The 20,914-nt window shown below is 40.3% G+C and overlaps 1 protein-coding gene across 1 annotated transcript in view; it reads left to right on the top strand.

The window, feature by feature from the left end:
* Positions 1–20,914, top strand: part of SUCLG2 (succinate-CoA ligase GDP-forming subunit beta) — a 236,092-nt gene that overhangs the window by 25,805 nt on the left and 189,373 nt on the right. The window contains exon 2 of the mRNA XM_073351050.1: positions 16,634–16,775. Coding sequence (XP_073207151.1) covers positions 16,634–16,775 — 142 coding nt within the window. The remainder of the gene's footprint in view (positions 1–16,633; positions 16,776–20,914) is intronic.

Raw genomic sequence — 20,914 nt, 5'->3', positions numbered from 1 at the left:
GTTCTACTACAATATTGTAATTACATTTATTGAACAGCTCACAGTGTAATAGAAATCTTTTCTTCTTATATTGATGACTTGTACACTTTTTTCATTATCCTCTTTGTATATTTGTTTCCTTCCACATACACTTGGAACTGTAAAGATTTCTTTGTATTACCCATCATAGCACATAAGCTAATGCAGGGAAGGCCAGCTTGAGCCTGAGAAGGAGCCAGAATTTACCAGTGTATGTTGCCAAAGAGCCATGGTAATATGTCAGCAGCCCCTCATCAGCTTCCCCGCCACCCCTGCTCCCAGCGCCTCCCACCCACCGGCAGCCCTGCCAATCACTGCCTCCCCCTTCCTCCCCGCACCTCCCGATCAGCTGTTTCGTGGTGTGCAGGAGGCTCTGTGGGGGAGGGAAGGAGTGAGGGCACAGCAGTTCGGGAGGGGGCGGGAAAGGGTAGAGTGGGGGCAGGGCCGGGGGCAGAGCCAGGGGTTGAGCAGTGAGCATCCCATGGCACATTGGAAAGTTGGTGTCTGTAGCTCCAGCCCTGGAGTCGGTGCCTAGACAAGGAGCCGCATATTACCTTCTGAAGAGCTGCATGTGGCTCCGGAGCCCCAGGTTGGCCACCCCTGAACTAATGAAATAAGTTGTGAAACAGCAGAGAATCTGATGGATATGCACATACGTTTTTGGTTAGGTACTTTTGCTTTAGATAACATATGCTAAAGGTAGTTGCCATTGTCTATTAAGAGACACTTCCTAAAGATTTTTTCCCTCATATTTTTCTCCCCAGATGACTTGTTTCCAATATAACCCATTATAAGATGTTCCATATTTATAAACCTTGACACTATAAATATATGGCTGATAATTTGCATTGGTAGAGCTGCTTCACAGAGAATCTGTGAGCACAGGTTATAGCTATATTTGGTTCAGTGAAGCAGAATTGGGTTTGTATTTCATTTGGCCAGCCTTAAAATCAAATATTTCTAGAATAGCCATCTTCACTTCATGATATTAATACTGGGATTCTGTCTTGAATAAAGAAGGGATCCTGCAAGTCATGAAATTGAGTGTTGTTTTTCCTTTTACATTTGTCCAAATAAAGGGGCTCCAACAAGATTTGTTTACTATAACTCCTAAAATAATCCCCACAAATGCATTTTCTTCTTTTACTGATTGTGAAAGTACAGACTATGGCTTTGCCTTGAAAACTCTTGCTAGGGGAAAATAAGTCCTTTAATGACAGGTTTCAGAGGAACAGCCGTGTTAGTCTGTATTCGCAAAAAGAAAAGGAGTACTTGTGGCACCTTAGAGACTAACCAATTTATTTGAGCATGAGCTTTCGTGAGCTACAGCTCACTTCATCAGATGTTTACCGTGGAAACTGCAGCAGACTTTATATACACACAGAAATCATGAAACAATACCTCCTCCCACCCCACTGTCCTGCTGGTAATAGCTTATCTAAAGTGATCAACAGGTGGGCCATTTCCAGCACAAATCCAGGTTTTCTTACCCTCCACCCCCCCACACAAATTCACTCTCCTGCTGGTGCTAGCCCATCCAAAGTGACAACTCTTTACATAATCAAGTCGGGCTATTTCCTGCATAGATCAAGGTTTTCTCACATCCCCCCCACCCCCATACACACACAAACTCACTCTCCTGCTGGTAATAGCTCATCTAAACTGACCATTCTCCAGGTTTAAATCCAAGTTAAACCAGAACATCTGGGGGGGGGGGTAGGAAAAAACAAGAGGAGGTAGCCTGTTTCCTCTTGTTTTTTCCTACCCCCCCCCCCAGATGTTCTGGTTTAACTTGGATTTAAACCTGGAGAATGGTCAGTTTAGATGAGCTATTACCAGCAGGAGAGTGAGTTTGTGTGTGTATGGGGGTGGGGGGGATGTGAGAAAACCTTGATCTATGCAGGAAATAGCCCGACTTGATTATGTAAAGAGTTGTCACTTTGGATGGGCTAGCACCAGCAGGAGAGTGAATTTGTGTGGGGGGGTGGAGGGTAAGAAAACCTGGATTTGTGCTGGAAATGGCCCACCTGTTGATCACTTTAGATAAGCTATTACCAGCAGGACAGTGGGGTGGGAGGAGGTATTGTTTCATGATTTCTGTGTGTATATAAAGTCTGCTGCAGTTTCCACGGTAAACATCTGATGAAGTGAGCTGTAGCTCACGAAAGCTCATGCTCAAATAAATTGGTTAGTCTCTAAGGTGCCACAAGTACTCCTTTTCTTTTTAAGTCCTTTAAGTTACCTTGCTTTTCTGGTGGAGCTGTCAAAAATCTCATCATTAACCCAGGCAAGGCAAAATCCTGCATCATAATTATATTTAAATATCATTGTCTTCAAAGAACTGTACAACCATTAATTGATTAATCAGTTAAACTTGCCTAATGTAATTCTTAACTGGGACAAATACTGCTTTTGTCTTACTTTGTTTGTGAGTGTGAATTCTGTTTGGGTATTGTATATAGTTGAAAAGCATCATGGAAGAGTATTTCTTCATTGTTCATTGCTACTTAGACTCAGGTTGGGGACACTGGCTGTCCAACGTTCTGATTGACCTTTCTGATGACTTCAGACTCCCATCAAAGTATGGTTGAGATCTCATATCTGAAATACTCAATTTTTTTTTTTTATCTTGTGCATCTGCTAAGTTAAATAGGGGCTGGGGGGAGAGTTTGCTTGTGGAGAGTAAATAGGTTGAACAGGCACCTGGAATGGGAGAAGGTGAGTGTGAATTGCTAAAGATGACTATTTTAAATTGTTCCTTCCCCTCAAAGCTGCCTTTTCATTAGCAGATTGTGGTCCTCCAGTCACTTTTAAACCACTTTGTAGTGTAAAGCTGAATTGGACACTCTTCCGACTTCTGAAACTGGCAGGCTAATGACAGAGAAAGCTACTGCAGTAAGAGAATTTTTAAATGAGCAAAAGCTTTAAAACAGACAGTTCGGGATTTTGGAGAATTGACATTTTATTTTCCCTTCCTGTCTTCCCAGTGTTAGCTATGTGTGGGGCCCTACCAAATTCATGGCCATGAAAAACGAGTCATGGACCGTGAAATCTGGTCTCCCCTGTGAAATCTGTATAGTATAGGGTAAAAATACACAAAAGACCAGATTTCACAGGGGGGACCAGCGTTTCTCAAACTGGGGATCCCAACCCTAAAGAGGATTGTGGGGGAAGTTGCAAGGTTACTGTAGGGGGGTTGCAGTATTGCCACCCTTACTTCGGCCACCCAGCTCTGAAGGCAGGAGAGCTATGGCTGTGGGCCAGGCGCCCGGCTCTGAAGGCAGTGCCCCACCAGCAGCATCGCAGAAGTAAGAGTGGCAACACCATACCATGCCACCCTTACTTCTGTGCTGCTGCCTTCAGAGTTGGGTCAGGACCCCTACAGTTACACCACCATGAAATTTCAGATTTAAATATCTGAAATCGTGAAATTCATGGTTTTTAAAAATCCTATGACTGTGAAATTGACCAAAATGGACTGTTAATTTGGTAGGGCCCTAGCTATGTAGAAGCATAAAAAACCAGAATAGACAGGTTTGGCAGTCTTTTGTTGGATCTTTATTGTGAAATGCCTGTTGATTGTCAGTAAAATACTCTGAAAGTTAGAAAATGCATGCTGTGAAAGAGCTTAAAATAAATCTCTTTTCATTAAGATTTTCATGTTGTAAGCAGTCATCATTTGAAATTAGTAATATTAAAGGATGAATGTCTTTAATTACTTCTGCATCACCTCTTGGCGAGTGCAGTTTTATTGATAGATTCCTTTTGTCTGTCTGTGTATGCATTACTCCAAACAAAAATGGTCCAGGTTGCATAGTTAAGTGTTCAAAAGTTAATCTGGTTACATGCCTTTGTAAGATTTGAACATTTATGGATGCCATAGTACTTGATATATCTTCCTTAATTTCTTTGTTTTCAAATTTCACATTATTATTTTTATTTATTGTTACACAGATGATACAATTATTTCAGCCCCATTCGGCTCTATGCTGTAGGAAGTACGTAGTAAGAGACAGTCCCTGCCTTAAAGAGTTTGTCTGATTATTTTATAAAATTATGTTATAGTAACCTTGTACACATAGATTAACCGTTTATATTTTGGTAAGTGCACATTTTTTAAAACTGAACACTAGGAAATTGCAGGTTGAAGTCCAGAAGCAGTGTCCTTTTTAATAGATTAGCCAAAAAAGTGCCTGATTTCAAGAAGTGCATATGCAAACTGGCAATTTATGCGTGCAAAGGGATATTGGGATATATAACTTGCCATTTATATCTACCAATATCCAGCGTGTATGCTCAGTTGATGTAATTGTATGTGAAGTTAGGCAGGATATTACATAAGAATTTTTGAAATTCTTATTCTTAAACAAAATTCTAGAGTAGAGTTAAAGATCTGAATCTTTGAGTATTTATCTGAATCCATCCTGTTAAGATTTCCCCATCACAATGCTTTAATATTTGTCCAAGAAAAAACACACCAGCACATTAATATTTAGAGAGAATATGTGGTGTTTAAAGATCTATGACTTTTAAAGCAGGATGGGAACTGGCTGAAAGTCTTACGAGATCCCCTCTAGTTCTTGCTACGATTTTCACAAATGATGACACTTTTCAGCAAGATGTCGCCTGCCAGCAGCAACCAGCTGATTGAGGTAAAGGCTATACAGTTATGTATTTGGCTGAGTTTTATCTGTCGTGGGCAGGCAGGGATCTGGAAACTGGTTTATCAGTCCAGGACAATCAATTGCTTTACCAATCCCAAACTTGTTCAACGTTTGTGGGCCGAAAGCTGCTATTTCTGAACATCAAAGCACATTGAATAGGTTCTATGAAGTCTGCTTTTAGTTTTGCACAAACACATTCTTTGGGGTAAGATAAGGCCACGTAGAAATTAATCGTCTGTAATTAAGTGAAAACTAATACAAAGTGACTGGCACATTGGATTAGATAATGAATTATATACCCTCTTTTCTGAGTCATAAATTCAAATGCTATCCAGGTTTCTGATAGCTGGATATCTAATAGCTGTCTCTCTACAGTATGTGAGATGAATTGGGGTACGCTTTAGTCTGTTTCAAGGTGAGTTAGCATCTTGTGCCAGTATACTTGGAGTCTTTGCTAGTAGTTTCAGCAGAGAGGCCAAGGATGGAATGAAAATGAACTAGCTTCTCAGGGATAGTGGTGAGGAAGTGTGGTGAAGCTTGCACTACCAGCGCTGTATCCATTTTGTGGCTAAATGGAAGATTTCATTCTCTGGAGAACTAAGGTAGTATCTTTTCCCAAGCAGTCAATTACCCTTCAATTTGAAAACTTTTTGTTTTTGTTTTGACTATATGAAGGCCTTTTTCCTGTTCAAATGCACAAAAATAGGGGGTTTTATTTTTTGGTTTGCTTTTTTAAGCAGACACTTGGAAGAAACCTTGGTGGGTCATCTGAAAGAGATTGATGGTAATTAATGAAGCATATAGATAAGGACTAAAATACCTTAGTTAACTGTTATTTCCAAATGTCTTTTTATATATGAAAACTGTTTCCTTCTGTAAAATATGCTGCTTGTTCCACTCCTGTTTAATTATAGTGTTGTTCTTATTCATATTCTAATTGTCTTTTAATTTCTGTTGCCTTGTGACATCTCAAGCAACAGGAAACTGGGTAGGGAAGGAACTTAATTTGACATCCCTGAGATAACGTGCTACTATTACAGAGAGATGAGGGAGACAACCTTTCGCCCTGACCATTTTCTACAAACAAAACAGCAGGAAATAGAGATGATTGTGGGAGTGTAAACAGTCAATTTTGCTCTCTAGAAATAGCCAATAAATTCCTGGTATATTTAGGTTTTGCTGGGGGGGTCAGGAAAAGATACCTGACTTTTCCTTTTAATGTGCCTATGCAACTCATCTGAATGACAAAAGAGGGTGAGGTAGTAATATCTTTTATTGGACCAACTTCTGTTGGTGAGAAAGACAAGCTTTCAGAAGAAGAGCTTCGTGTAGATCGAAAGCTTGTCTCTTTCACTAACAGAAGTTGGTTCAATAAAAGACATTACCTCACCTGCCTTGTATTTTTAATATCTTGGGACCAACACAGCTGTTAGCACCTGCAAACAACAATGGAAGATATTTCATCTGAATGGTAGTTTTTGTACAGTGTACATGCCCAAAGCAAAATATACAGAACTTATATATGTACAGGTATAACTCACAGCAGGTTTGTTAAGAAGGGGAAATTCAGTTACCTCTAATAGTGTTTCTGTGAAAGCCTGGCTTGGACCCATACGTTAAAAAAATCTCAGAACTCTTTGAGTACCTATGGATTAACACTAAGGAATATGAACCCAAGAGTGAGAATCGTGAGTTTAAAGCGCCTTTAGAATGCCTCTTTATCTCTCATATATTTTCCTTGCTTTTGCTGGTGTATATCAGTCTGAATCTTAGATTCTATTTGTTTAATTTTTCTCTTTTTATATTAGCTTCTAAGACAAGGGAAAGAAAAGAAAGGAAGCAAATTACCCTGAAACACTTTTTACAGTGTTTTCAACCCCAACTTTCAAATGTGTCACAAACTGAGTGTCACAAACTAATGCTCGGAGTGGTTACTTATGACACTTTGACCAATCCCTTTTTTAAAAAAGCACTGCTCTACTTTTAACAAACCTGATGTATCTGAGTTCTAAATAATGGCTATTGTATAACTTTGTTAGTAGTAACACTGATTCCACTAGAAGCCTGCAGTAAAGATGTGAATGGCACTTACCTTACATGCTGATAAAAATTTCCTTTTCTGGGATTAATTCTTGTAGCTTGAGTTTCACTTTATCCAACTATCTGAAAATTATTGCATGGTTTTTAGTTTCTGTGGGTTAGAAACACAAGATAAGCACTGGAACAAATTACCTAGGGAGGTTGTAGAATCTCCGTCATTGGAGATTTTTAAGAACAGATTAGACAAACACCTGTCAGGAATGGTCTAGTTATTGCATAGTCCTGCCTTGAGTGCAGGGTTCTGTGCTAGATGACCTGCTGAGGTCCTTTCCAGTCCTACACTTCTGTGATTCTGTAAAGGGAGACTTGTGCTTTTTTCCCTTGGATAAATGAACTTGAATTTAAATGTACAAAAACGGGATTGGGTGCAGAAAAAGGAAAGAAAATTAGAAACATTTTTTTTCTTTAACCACGAAGCCTTCTTTGGACTGTTGGGAACACAACAGTAAAAGTTAAGATTTAAGATTAATATACTTTTACAGTGATGAGTATTTTGAATTTGAGGGTTTTAAAAAAAGTGTGCTTTAAGAAATTGTTTTCTTTTGAAAAATGGCAATCTTCTGAAGCAATATCAGGCAGCAGAAAATGCTTCACACCAACAGAAATACTGAGGCTCAAGTTCTCCCAGTTCTTGACTGTCAGACTACAAATGCAAAATTCAAGATGTGTCACACAATTTCAGGGGGGTTTATAGCAAGGTCCATTTATTGACTTTTTCCAATGCTTCCTTGATAGGTTGGAGTGACAGAAATACCTATGAAACGGATTACACTTCTTATGTTGCGATACAACCCTGCAGTGAAGAAATAGATTGCTAAGAAGTAAATGGCATAAAACCCAAATGTATCTTCAGCTATTAAAACGTGTTGCATTCCACCCAAATGCAGCCCTGTGTGAAAGAGTGTGAAAGATATATGGCATACTCCCCGGGATTTTCCTTTGATTTTTCTGACAGAAATGTGGGAGGAGGAGTTGGAAAGAGAGGAAGGGCTATGAGTAGAACGGGGGGTGGAGGAAGAGGGAGAACAGAAATAAAAAGTCTGTGCTTTTCCTTGTTTCACTCTTGCCCTTTTCAGGCTTTTAGATTTTCTTTAAAGAGACTTTCAGATGACTTCCACTGATCCTTGCTCACAGCCTGGTTCCCCTATGGTTTATTTTTTATGGATGGACAAGTGTGCATTGGTGCCTCTGGGTGCAATTTAATACTGCTGAGGGCAACTAGATTGTCCACAGCAGTAGAGCTGTGGCATAAAGGGGAGCGGGAGAATAAATAATAGAACTGGCAGGTAGGAGATGTTAGTCGCATTCCATGCCAAATTAAAGCGTCCTGCTAAGAAGTCTGAAGGGGAAGAATTGGCCTGGAAAATATAAGGTTTCTTTTAAAATCTTGTTACCATAAAGTCCTTTGTGGTGTTTGTATTAAGGCTGTACAGTTGTGCAATAGCACTGGTAACGTCAGTCAGTGCTATATCTTATTTTTACCTATAAGATGCATTATGGTATGGAGTGTGTGATCCCTGGGATGTTTTTCCTGTCTACAGTATGTTGATGAGGTTTTGATAATACTTGGGAAAAGTGCATTTGAGGGGACTTGTATCATAGTGTCCTCTGAGCCCTGGGTAAAAGTGAGTAGTAAAGATTTGGAGGCTTTCATTCGTTCTATTCACCGTAGTCCCACCTATCCAAAGGTCTGTGTTTCCATTCTGATTAGGATGAATTTTTCTGTTTTATCTTCAAACATGTTTTTAGTATAACAGAACTTCTTAGAGCCAGGTGTTAATTCTGCGATTAGTGTCTTTTCTGCAGTTGGTCATCACAGTGTTTTTTGCTTTAGCCTATAATCCATCACAAATGATTCCAAGTTTTCACTTTTAAGATGCTCTTGAAAGAGAAAAGATCTTTTAGAGAGGGGCATGTCTTTTCCCTTCACTCAGTCTCTCTTGTAATTACTGTCTTTTGCCTGTCCTTATCAAGGCAGAAGGTCTGTGTTTCTCAAGAGGTTTAATGTAACTTTTTCATGTCCCTGTGCTCTGCAGAACTTTTAATATAGAGTCAATTTCCACTGATTTCTGAAGTGTATAGATAAGCAACAAATGTATATAATAGTAGGCTGTTTTCATTCATCATCTTCACTAGTTCATCACATGGAGTTGGTCTGTTGTAAAAAAAAAAAAATCCTGATTGAAAGCCCATCTTAGTTGAAATTCAGGGTTAAAGTAAGATGGTTGCGCAGTACTTTATGGTTTGCAAGTGAAGGTGTGATTAAAAACATCTTGTGTCTGTCTTCTATAGAAGCATAGTCTTTCATTATTTCTCCATGGGTTTGTTCTGGTTCTGTGTTATCCATTTTGCCAGTTCTTCCGATTCTGAACTACGCTCTTCTTGCTGTCTCCTTCTCTATACCTCAGCTCTGACTTGTTCGTAATATTGGCATGGATCATTCTTCTCTTTTTTTCATGTTATTTTCCGCTGGTGGTACAAGAACAAATCTCTCTGTGCAACACCTTTTTTTAATCTGATGCTCTCCACAGGGCTTCTCAAACATTAATTACACTTCACAACACTCGCGTGAGGTAGTAAGATGTTTTTAATACCCATTTTGCAACTGGAAAACTCTGGAGGTGGAGGTTCAAAGGGGTGTGGATCTTGCCCAGGTTGTTCAACACTCTAGTAGTGCATTTGAGAATAGAATTGACTCCCAGCCTCTTGCTTTAACTACTAACCTCATTTTGCTTTTTGTTTGTGAAAATGGGATTTTTCAGGAAGATGATTTTTCATACCTACTGCTGCTTCGTACTTGAGGAATTTAAAGCCTTCCCGATGACACCTGTTATGAAAGAAAATGCTTGCTGCATCCAACCAGAGAGAGCTAATTGAATAGTCATAGAGATTAATAAATTTAATTTACTAATTGTAATAAATGTAAGGATTTTCTTTTTTCTGAGGAGATTGTAATTGCAATCAAATTCTGAAAAACTTGTTGAGTATAAATATTTTCTTTTGGTTTGCTTAGAAAATTCCCTTTCTCAGTGACATAAAAAGCTATCATTTTAGGGATGAGAGTAAATTCAGAAATACTCTTCTGTTATAGCAGTGGATATTAAGGAGTATACCATAGAGAACAAAGAATTTCTTTGAGATAGTTTTGCGAATAACAATTATCTGTGCACGAGTCTGAAATTTTAAAATGGTTTGTCAAAGTGAGGATGCTAACTTATCTGTTTTGTTTTGTTTTTTTTTAAATAGACATATGAAACTGCAACAACTCTTTCTTGGAAACATTTTTGTTTGAAAAAAACAGTGATAAAGCACTGTTGAAATATGAAAACTGTAACTTGTTCTGTTCATTAGTAATTGTAGCATATTTTAGGAGAGAACTTTTTAAAGCATAGTTTGAATGAGAATAGAATTTTTCCTTGAATAATCTGTTTTTAACCTCCAAATAATATCTTGAAACCCTTTCAAGAAGGTAAAAGTAAAAATTTTGTTCTTTTTGCGTGCATATTTTCAAGGCACGATAAATGAATTAACTAAAAGCTTATTTTTCTGTACCCTGAAAGTCAGACTTGTAAATTCCCTATTGAGCAAGAGAGACAGAGCGAGAGCATGAGGAATGCCTTCACAGATGATGTGCTGAGCTCCAGGCCTTGACAAAGAGGTGTACTTCTCAAATACAACTAGTAACCACAGCAGAATGTCTCAAAGCCAGCTGGTCTGATCAAGCTTTTTCTTCCAAGATAGTTGTCTTCTGACCTGAACAGTTTAAAAGTGTTCTTATTTTTCTACCTTCTCTTACAGCTGAAATAATTTTTATCATTTATATAATGTTATGCCCATTGAAGACTTGTAAAAAAAATCTTATTCTTTTGGGACTCATCAGATAACATAATGGCCAGAATTTTCAATGCATGAGAGGCACCTGAACAGGCAGGCAGGAGCTTAATCAGGCACATGAGGAATTTTAAGAAGAGTGGCTTAAAAGCATAGAAAACCTACTGGATTCACCGGAGTTATGGGTATGAGCTCCCGATCCCTTGACCAACAAGGGATTTTTTTAAACTAGTTATTAACTTCCCCAATACTTAGTTCCACAGTGAACTGGGATTGCTCTTCTGTTGGATGAGGGCCTATGTAGTGCATTTGGATTCTCCTTTGCCTCACACACAGTAGGACTCAGTCACTTGCTCTTGGAGGTCCTGGCTGATGCTGCATCCTGGTTGCAAAGGCTCTTCTCGCACTCTCCCCCACTCCCCTCTCCCCCCAAAAGCTATCTCAAACTGCATATGGCAAGGCAGAGGATCAGTAGCTACGTGCTGCAAGGTCACCTCTATTGGGTCTAATCATCTGAGACTCCATTTCACTGCAGTTGTTTTGGCTGCTGCTCTAGTAGGGTATGTGAGGGGATGCCTGGCAGCTGATAGCGCAAATGAGAGCTCATGAGATAAGTACCTTACTTGGAAGGAGAAATCAAGTAATGCTTGGGAAGGTTTACACTGGTGTTGGGGAAAGGGGCGATCAGGAGTGAAAACAAAGGGAAGAAATTACACAATTCATGTTTGGTCCTCAGTGTAAACATGCAGTAAAGCACCAACCTTTCCTGAGCACTCATCTGATAATGATTGGCCCTTACAATACTGAGCTACCATACTTTTGTGTCTGTATTTGCCAGCCTTTAGATCAGCCAACCTCTTTTAATCTTATAAGTAGCTGTTTCTCCTTAAATTAGAAAACTGACATCTAGTGGACAGTAGTTCCCTCAATGTGTGATATATAGTATTGTATACCCCTGTTTTATCACTTCTAAATTCCTGGGGAAATACATTTGACTCTGTAATCCTTCACTCCAATCTGCATGTGTGTATGTATCTGATATGTATATTTACACAGAATAAAGAATTGAACTGTATATCGGTGGCAATTAATTTGTAGCAGAGTGCATTAACATTTTGTTGAATGAATGCAGCATAGGAATATTTTGAAGACAAAAGAATCCAAATGAAGAGTGTAAAATTAAGCCCCCAGGATTTTAATGTTATAACTGTGCTTGAACACACACACAGAGGAAAAGAGGCGGGGGGGGGGCTTTTTAATGTGCTGGATATATCTAAGAAACCTTCTCCACTCTTTCTAAAAGAGATGGTATAATTCAAATAGAAATGATGGGCTTGATGCAGGAATTATTGGGTAGGATGCCATAGCATGTGTTGCAGCAGGTCAAACTAGACAATCATAATAGTCCCTTCTAGCCTTAAAATAAGCTTTGGTTATGTGTGAGAGTTCACCCCTTTGAGGGTGTGGTTGTGAAGAAAACATGAGAAGGAAAATATTCTCATTCAGGAATTACAAGAGTGACTAGTTAGTGGCTTTAAATTTGGATGTGGTGTATAAATCGAAAAGTAAATGTATTGACTCTGAAGATCATAGAGAAATAAAAAACAAGTTGAGACACTTGCATGGTGGAATTATTACCTAAAATTTAGAGGCAGGTTATTATAGGTATTCACTATAAGCATTTTATTCTTCTAAAATACTTCAACCATTATTTAAAATGTGAGTTCTGAGCCATTTGTAATTGTTTCAATTCTGCAGGAATCACTTTGTAATATACAAAACCTCACATTTCCTGTATAAAAGTACATGGCTTTTACGTGTCTTTAATATCAGTCTTTTGTGTCCTCTGTTTCAAAGGAAGTGGCAACAGATGGATGTTCGTTTTTGATATAATGTAATATCTAAAACTCCAGTATTGCATAAAAGCCATATATTGTTGAAAGGTGGATATATTACCATTTTTTTGTTTTTAGTATAAAACTATATAAGGATAATCATTGTTTTATGTCCTGCTTTTAGAGATCAAAGTATTAATATCATAAATAATCCTTTCTGTTATGTCCAACTGAGAGATGCCAGCATGCCTTCAGTGCTTTTTATTTTATGAGCAGCTGAGAAATTATGGTGGGTTATCTGCCACAGGGGCAGCAGTTCATCTCTCCATAAGGAGAAGAGTGTCTTCTGCATGACACGGATTGTAATTAAACCACAGCCAGGTAGCACTGCTGTCATTCAGGCTGATGTCCCTTTTCAGTTAACTCTTCCCTTTTCTATTTAACCATTTTAATGTGGATCCCAAGAAGAAATGTTAGCCAGCCTGCAGATATTTCTAAAAGTATGGTCATGCTTGGTTAAGTGTGTGAGAGGGGAGCATGAGTTGGTTTGTCATGGAACATTTCAGATTCAGGTTATAGTAGAACTTTCAGATGTTCCCCCCACACTTTCCCCTTGTAAATTTTAACTAAAGTTAATTTTTTCAAGAAATTGTGTTGACAATGAGGGTTGTTCCATATTTACTGTAAGTTGTAACACTCTGATCTGGAAACATATAAAACCTCAATTCTGTAATGATTTACCAATGTGTTTAATATCAGTGGGATTACTGACATGCTTGTAGTTAAACATGTACAAATGTTTTGCGGGATCAGGGCCTAAATGACATACGTTAAATTTATTTTTGACTTTAGATCATGGAATATATATTTTAAAAAAATATAGTAGTAATGGAAGTGTAACATGTACAAAAGCAAGGAAATTTGGATCTACAATAACTTAGCCAGATAAGTGGTATGGCTTATGGCAGTGTTTCCCAAACTTGGGACACCGCTTGTTCAGGGAAAGCCCCTGGCGGGCCCGGCCAGTTTGTTTACCTGCTGCGTCCGCAGGTTCTGCCGATCCTGGCTCCCACTGGCTGTGGTTCGCTGTGCCCGGCCAATGGGGGCTGTGGGAAGTGGCGGCCAGTACGTCCCTCAGCCTGCGCCACTTCCAGCAGTTCCCATTGTCCGGGCACAGCGAACCGCGGCCAGTGGGAGCTGCAATCGGCCGAACTCGTGGATGTGGCCAGTAAACAAACCCGCCGAGCCCGCCAGGGACTTTCCCTGAACAATTGGTGTCCCGAGTTTGGGAAACGCTGGCTTATGGGATAGAGGGAAGATGTCCAGAGGGACGCACAGATTTGATGGCAAAGCTATCTGTTATGTGGTTTCCCTGAAGTAGGTTTTACTACTAAATTGTTGTAATTATGTGTTTCTTCTAGAACCCAGTGTGTGCTAGGTGCTTTCAGACACTAAATGGCTGGTATTGTTAACAGTGGACATGGAGACTTTATTCTCTCCTGGTAGTGGTGCCTCTAAGTCAGTGTTGAGACTCCTTAGGGGGGAAGAGGTGGGGGGAAGGGGGCGGTGCATGCTTTCATTCTTTTCTGTACAGTATCCGTTATATGGATAAATGGGACTTCAGTCTCCAGGGCTGTCACTCTGGCACCTTTCATCACCATCACTAAATTCGTTTAGTCTAAAAACACAATCCAATTATATTTGGAGAGTGTAAAGTAGAGCCAGGCAAGCAGCCACCTGATGTGACTGACATAAAAAAATACTGCACCACGTTTCTAACTTTGTTCATCAAAGCTGCTCATGTTAGATGAGGAAGCTAGAGAGGATTGTTCACAATGTTCATCAGTAGCCAGGAAAGGTCTTTAATATTAGTATTTGAAGCTTTAAAGAAAGAGCTGAGGCATCTCAGCTAAAAAGGGTGAAGTTGGATCAGCTGGTCATGTAGCAGTACCGTATAGAAAGGAGTAGACATCAGGCCCACTCCTTTGAACTCACAACTCTGAAATGCCCCTGTCTGCACTTTTCAGTGGTGCACCTGTGGCTCCCATGGAGGCAAGACTCAACATTTGCTTGTGATCTTTTGTTTTCTTGGCCTTTGGTTTGTGTGCATAAGTCTCTATCTCTCTCCCAGCCCTCCCTCCCACCCATGGTATATATAACACACACATACATAATTATACACATGTATAAGTATGAATAATTTGTATACCTTGTATGGTGAGGTTGGGAAGTTGTTCTTTCTGCTGCTACTCCTGGACTCATATGGCCACACTGGTCATTTGCTAGTTCCTTTAACAAAAGGTCACTAAAACAGAGCCAATCAGGAATAGATGCCAAACCTTTTAAAATGTGTTGGGATTTATTATTACTTTGAAAATTTAACCCTTAATTGAAATTTAAAAAATTTCCTACTCAGATGTACAGTGTGTATATAAAAACAATGAGAAGTCATTGTGGCACCTTAGAGACTAACAAATTTATTTGGGCATAAGCTTTTGTGGGCTAGAACCCACTTCATCAGATGCATGGAGTGGAAAATACAGTAGCAGGTATATATACTCACACACAGAGTACATGAAAAGATGGGAGTTGCCTTACCAAGTAGGGGGTCAGTCTAATGAGACAATTCAATTACAGTAGAATACGAAGGGTGGAAAAATCACTTTTGTAGTGGTAATGAGGGTGGCCCATTTCAAACAGTTGACAAGAAGATGTGAGTAACAGTAGGGGGAAATTAGTACGGTAGAATCAGTTTTTCTAATGACCCATCCACACCTAGTCTTTATTCAGGCCTAATTTGGTGGTGTCCAGTTTGCAAATTAATTCTACTTCTGCAGTTTCATGTTGGAGTCTGTTTTTGTGGTGTGTAGTTGCTGGTTGCTCTGTAAGCAAGGATGGACAGACAGACAGCCCCCCAACCTGAAGCAAATATTCACCAGCAACTACACAACACACAACTAAAACACGAACCCAGTATCCAAACCCTGCAACAAACCCCGGTGCCAACTCTGTCCACATATCTATTCAGGGGACACCATCATGGGACCTAACCACATCAGCCACGCCATCAGTGGGCTCGTTCACCTGCACATCTACCAAATGTGATATATGCCGTCATGTGCCAGCAATGCCCCTCTGCCATGTACGTTGGCCAAACCGGGCAGTCTCTACTCAAAAGAATAAATGGACACAAATCTGACATCAGGAATGATAACATTCAAAAACCAGTCGGAGAACACTTCAACCTCCCTGGTCACTCAATAACAAACTTAAAAGTGGCAATTCTTCAACAAAAAAACTTCAAACACAGACTCCAACGTGAAACTGCAGTAGTGGAATTAATTTGCAAAATGGGCACCATCAAATTAGGCCTGAATAAAAACTAGGCGTGGATGGGTCATTAGAAAAACTGATGTTACCGTACTAATTTCCCCCTACTGTTACTGACACCTTCTTGTCAACTGTTTGAAATGGGCCACCCTCATTACCACTACAAAAGTGATTTTTCCACCCTTCGTATTCTACTGTAATTGAATTGTCTCATTAGACTGACCCCCTACTTGGTAAGGCAACTCCCATCTTTTCATGTACTCTGTGTGTGAGTATATATACCTGCTACTGTATTTTCCACTCCATGCATCTGATGAAGTGGGTTCTAGCCCACGAAAGCTTTTGCCCAAATAAATTTGTTAGTCTCTAAGGTACCACAAGGACTCCTCGTTGTTTTTGCTGATAGAGACTAACATGGCTACCCCTCTGAAAAGTGTGTATATAGTGTCTGAGAAACTTATTGTTTGTATCTTATGGACTTTAAACTAAAGCAAAGAATATTTTTATTAATGTAACAATTTTATTATCTTTTTAGGTAGCACAGAAATGCATAAAACCATAAATATACTGTAGAAATCAAACCAAGGAAATTTGCAAACCTGTGTTGATTTTAAATGAGACACACACATCAAACCAAGATCACCCTGTGAGCCTTGTGCAGCCTTTTAGTATCTTTGATAGGTGTCAGAATGTGTTTGCCACACATGTTGAGATGGCATTTTCCTAAAATGATGCACATTCTTCCTTTTCTCCTAAATAATTTTGTTTGTTGTTAGTTTGAGGCTTAATAGTTCAGTTGACCGTTGCATGAACGGTTCATAATGAGCATTTTGTTGTTTCTCCTTATTTCTGGAGGCTGTTCAATTAACCCCGAGACGATGGCTGAACCTGCAGGAATACCAGAGTAAAAAACTGATGGCAGACCATGGGGTTACAGTTCAGAGATTCTTCGTGGCTGACTCTGCAAATGATGCCCTGGAGGCTGCTAAGAGGCTAAGTAAGTTGACTAGTAACAGTGACTATCTGCTTTGCTAGATACCAGCCTAGAAAATAAATTGCCTTGTAATAAGTTATATTAGTTGTACACAATCTTAAATTTAATGTTTATTGTAGAGGTTTGAAATATCATCCAGTCGATAAGTGCTTGTTTCATTGCACATGTGAAGCGAGCTTTATAACAGCAATATTTTTCAGAGCGTGGTTTTATTTCCATCATAATTTTATTTTGTAAACTGCATATAACATGGAGCCTTTAACATTGCTTGTGTCAGTTTTAATACATTCAGAATCAAGATTGTAACATTATGAGTGGCTGCTATAGAAATCATTGTCATGTCATAGAATCATAGAATATCAGGGTTGGAAGGGACCTCAGGAGGTCATCTAGTCCAACCCCCTGCTCAAAGCAGGACCAATCCCCAGTTTTTGCCCCAGATCCCTAAATGGCCCCCTCAAGGATTGAACTCACAATCTTGAGCAGGGTCATGACTTCGGGAGCAAGAGACAGAAACAGATGAATGTCTTTTTAAAAAACAACCACCGTGTTTTCAAACAAAACTCTGTTCTAACAAAGGAAGAAAATAAGTGTAAATCAAATTGCTTTTAAACAGACTTGTATTTGTGTATAGTGGGTTTTGTTCATATGCGGAATCTGGGGTCACATAAAGGTGTAGCGGCACAGGAGCAGCAAACAGAGCTGTAAACAGGGGAGTTTCAGTGGGAGTTTGAAAGGGGAGTTTTTGTCTTGTGGTGCTTGTTTGGGGTTTGTTTTTGCTGTGGGTGGTGGTGTGGTTTGTGTTTCCCAGATTAACAGGATTTAGGTGGGAAGGCTATAACTGATACAGAGGCAGCAGTGGGAGTGACCCATATAGTGGAAGAGACAATGAAGATGACTGGATGTGGAAGCTGCGGTATGTACGTGATCTTGGAGGGGGGTACCTGGTAAGAGTTTTGTATGCATGAAATGCCGTCTGATAGAGCTGATGGAGGAAAAGATCCAAGGTTTGGAGATGCAGGTGGAAAGTCTGGTTGAGTTTAGAAGGGGTTTGAGCAGATTATGGAGTGAAGACATGAGGTGTCTGAAGCGGAAAGCTCAGACTTGCAGATGGAAGTAGGACTGAGGAATTCTGAGGGGAGACTGCTGGGTGAGGAAAGTGGTCAGTGGAAGCATGTGACTAAAAGAACCAGGCAAAGGAAAAGACGGGCTAGTGAAGGAGAAATAGAGCTCAAGAATAGGTCTGTAGAGTTGGAAAATGAAGAAGGGGCTCAGCAGGTAGTCACTGAAGGTGGAAGGGCAAGGAAGACGAGAAGAGCGGCTAGTCCTGTAGGAAAAGGGGAAGAGTCAATGGAGACTACACCAAATATGAGCCCCAGGAGGATACAGGATGGGTTGAAGAGGATTGCAAGGGAGAATAGGAATGGAAAGAACTTGCAGCCACAGGGAACAGGGGATAGACTGGAGAATAGTACCGTCACCAGGAAAAGATAGGTCTCTGTGATCGGGGACTCTTTACTGAGAAGAATAGACAGGCCTGTAACCAGAGCTGATCCAGAGAATAGAAGGGTGTGCTGTCTTCCCGGTGCTAAGATATGGGATGTAGACCTGAGGTTGAAAAGGATCCTAAAGGGAGCGGGAAAGAATCTCCTAATTATCCTTCATGTGGGAACAAATGATACGGCTAGATTCTCGCTGGAAAGTATTAAGGGAGACTATGCTAGGTTGGGGAAGACGCTTAAGGAAATTGAGGCTCAGGTGATCTTTAGTGGGATTCTGCCTGTTCCTAGAGAAGGGCAACAAAGGTGTGACAAGATTATGACTATCAATAGATGGCTTAGACAGTGGTGCTATAAGGAGGGCTTTGGGATGTATGGCTACTGGGAGACATTCATGGACAGAGGACAGTTCTCTTAGGATGGACTTCATCTGAGTAGGGAAGGAAATAGACTTCTAGGATGGAGGCTGGCACAACTGACTAAGAGAGCGTTAAACTAGGAATTTGGGGGAGATGGTTGGGAGATGTCCAGGTAATCTCCATGCCGGATTTTGATCCATGCATTGAGAGTGAAGAAAACAAAGTAAGAAAGGATACAGCCGTGGGTAGGAGAATGGATATAAGGAGGAAGGGCAGTGTGAATACCAGTCTAATAGGTTATGCTGGCTGTAGAATGACCGTGCCTCATTGGGTACAGAATGTGAGCGAGGCCAAACAGCAAAAATTAAGATGTTTGTACAGCAGTGCGAGGAGCCCAGGTAACAAAATGGAGGAACTAGAGCTACTGGTGCAGGAAGTAAAACCAGATGATATAGGGAGAACGGAAACATGGTGGAATAGTCGTCACGACTGGACTACGGGAATTGAAGGGTCTGTGCTGTTTCGGAAAGACAGAAATAAAGGTAAAGGTGGTGGAGTAGCACTGTATATCAATGATGAGGTAGAATGTAAAGAAATAAGAAGTGATGGAATGGATCAGACAGAGTCCGTCTGGACAAAAATTACATTGGGGAAGAAAACTACTAGAGCCTCCCCTGGGATAGTGCTTGGGGTGGGCTATAGACCGCCGGGATCTAATTTGGATATGGATAGAGCCCTCTTTAATGTTTTTAATGGAAACTGCGTGATCATGGGAGACTTTAACTTCCCAGATACAGACTGGAGGACGAGTGCTAGTAATAATAATAGGGCTCAGATTTTCCTAGACGCGATAGCTCATGGATTCCTTCATCAAGTAGTTGCTGAACTGACTAGGGGGGATGCTGTTTTAGATTTGGTTTTGGTGAGTAGTGAGGACCTCAAAGAAGAAATGGTTGTAGGGGACAATCTTGGTTCAGGTTTCAGAGTAACAGCCATGTTAGTCTGTATCCGTAAAAAGAAAAGGAGTACTTGTGGCACCTTAGAGACTAACAAATTTATTAGAGCATAAGCTTTTGTGAGCTACAGCTCACTTCATCGGATGCATACAGTGGAAAATATAGTGGGGAGATTTTATACACAGAGAACATGAAACAATGGGTGTTACCATACACACTGTAATGAGAGTGATCAGGAAAGGTGAGCTATTTCCAGCAGGAGGGGGGGAGAGGGGAGACCTTTTGTAATGATGTTCAAGGTGGGCCATTTCCAGTACCTTTACAAGATCAATAGGAGGGGAAATAAACAAGGGGAAATAGTTTTACTTTGTGTAATGACACATCCACTCCCAGTCTTTATTCAAGCCTAAATTAATTGTGTCTAGTTTGCAAATTAATTCCAATTCAGTAGTCTCTCGTTGGAGTCTGTTTTTGAAGTTTTTTTGTTGAAGAATTGCCACTTTTAGGTCTGTAATTGAGTGACCAAAGAGATTGAAGTGTTCTCCGACTGGTTTTTGAATGTTATACTTCTTGACGTCCGATTTGTGTCCATTTATTCTTTTACGTAGAGACTGTCCAGTTTAGCCAATGTACATGGCAGAGGGGCATTGCTGGTACATATCACATTGGTAGATGTGCAGGTGAACGAGCCTCTGATAGTGTGGCTGATGTGAATAGGCCCTATGATGGTGTCCCCTGAATAGATATGTGGACACAGTTGGCAACGGGCTTTGTTGCAAGGATGGGTTCCTGGGTTAGTGTTTTTGTTGTGTGGTGTGTGGTTGCTGGTGAGGATTTGCTTCAGGTTGGGGGGCTGTCTGTAAACAAGGACTGGACTGTCTCCAAAGATCTGTGAGAGTGATGGGTCATCCTTCAGGATAGATTGTAGATCCTTGATGATGCGTTGGAGAGGTTTTACTTGGGGGCTGAAGGTGATGGCTAGTGGCGTTCTGTTGTTTTCTTTATTGGGCCTGCCCTTTAGTAGGTAACTTCTGGGTACTCTTCTGGCTCTATCAATCTGTTTCTTCACTTCCGCAGGTGGGTATTGTAGTTGTAAGAACGCTTGCTAGAGATCTTGTAGGTGTTTGTCTCTGTCTGAGGGGTTGGAGCAAATGCGGTTGTATCGTAGAACTTGGCTGTAGACAATGGATCATGTGGTGTGTGGTCTGGATGAAAGCTGGAGGCATGTAGGTAAGTTTAGCAGTCAGTAGGTTTCCGGTGTAGGGTGGTGGTTATGTGACCGTCGCTTATTAGCACCATAGTGTAGGAGGTCAGACTAGATGATCATA

The sequence above is a fragment of the Lepidochelys kempii genome, chromosome 7 (genome assembly GCF_965140285.1).
Source record: "Lepidochelys kempii isolate rLepKem1 chromosome 7, rLepKem1.hap1, whole genome shotgun sequence".
Classification (NCBI taxonomy): Eukaryota; Metazoa; Chordata; order Testudines; family Cheloniidae; genus Lepidochelys; species Lepidochelys kempii.
This window is presented reverse-complemented; position numbering and strand designations above follow the sequence as displayed.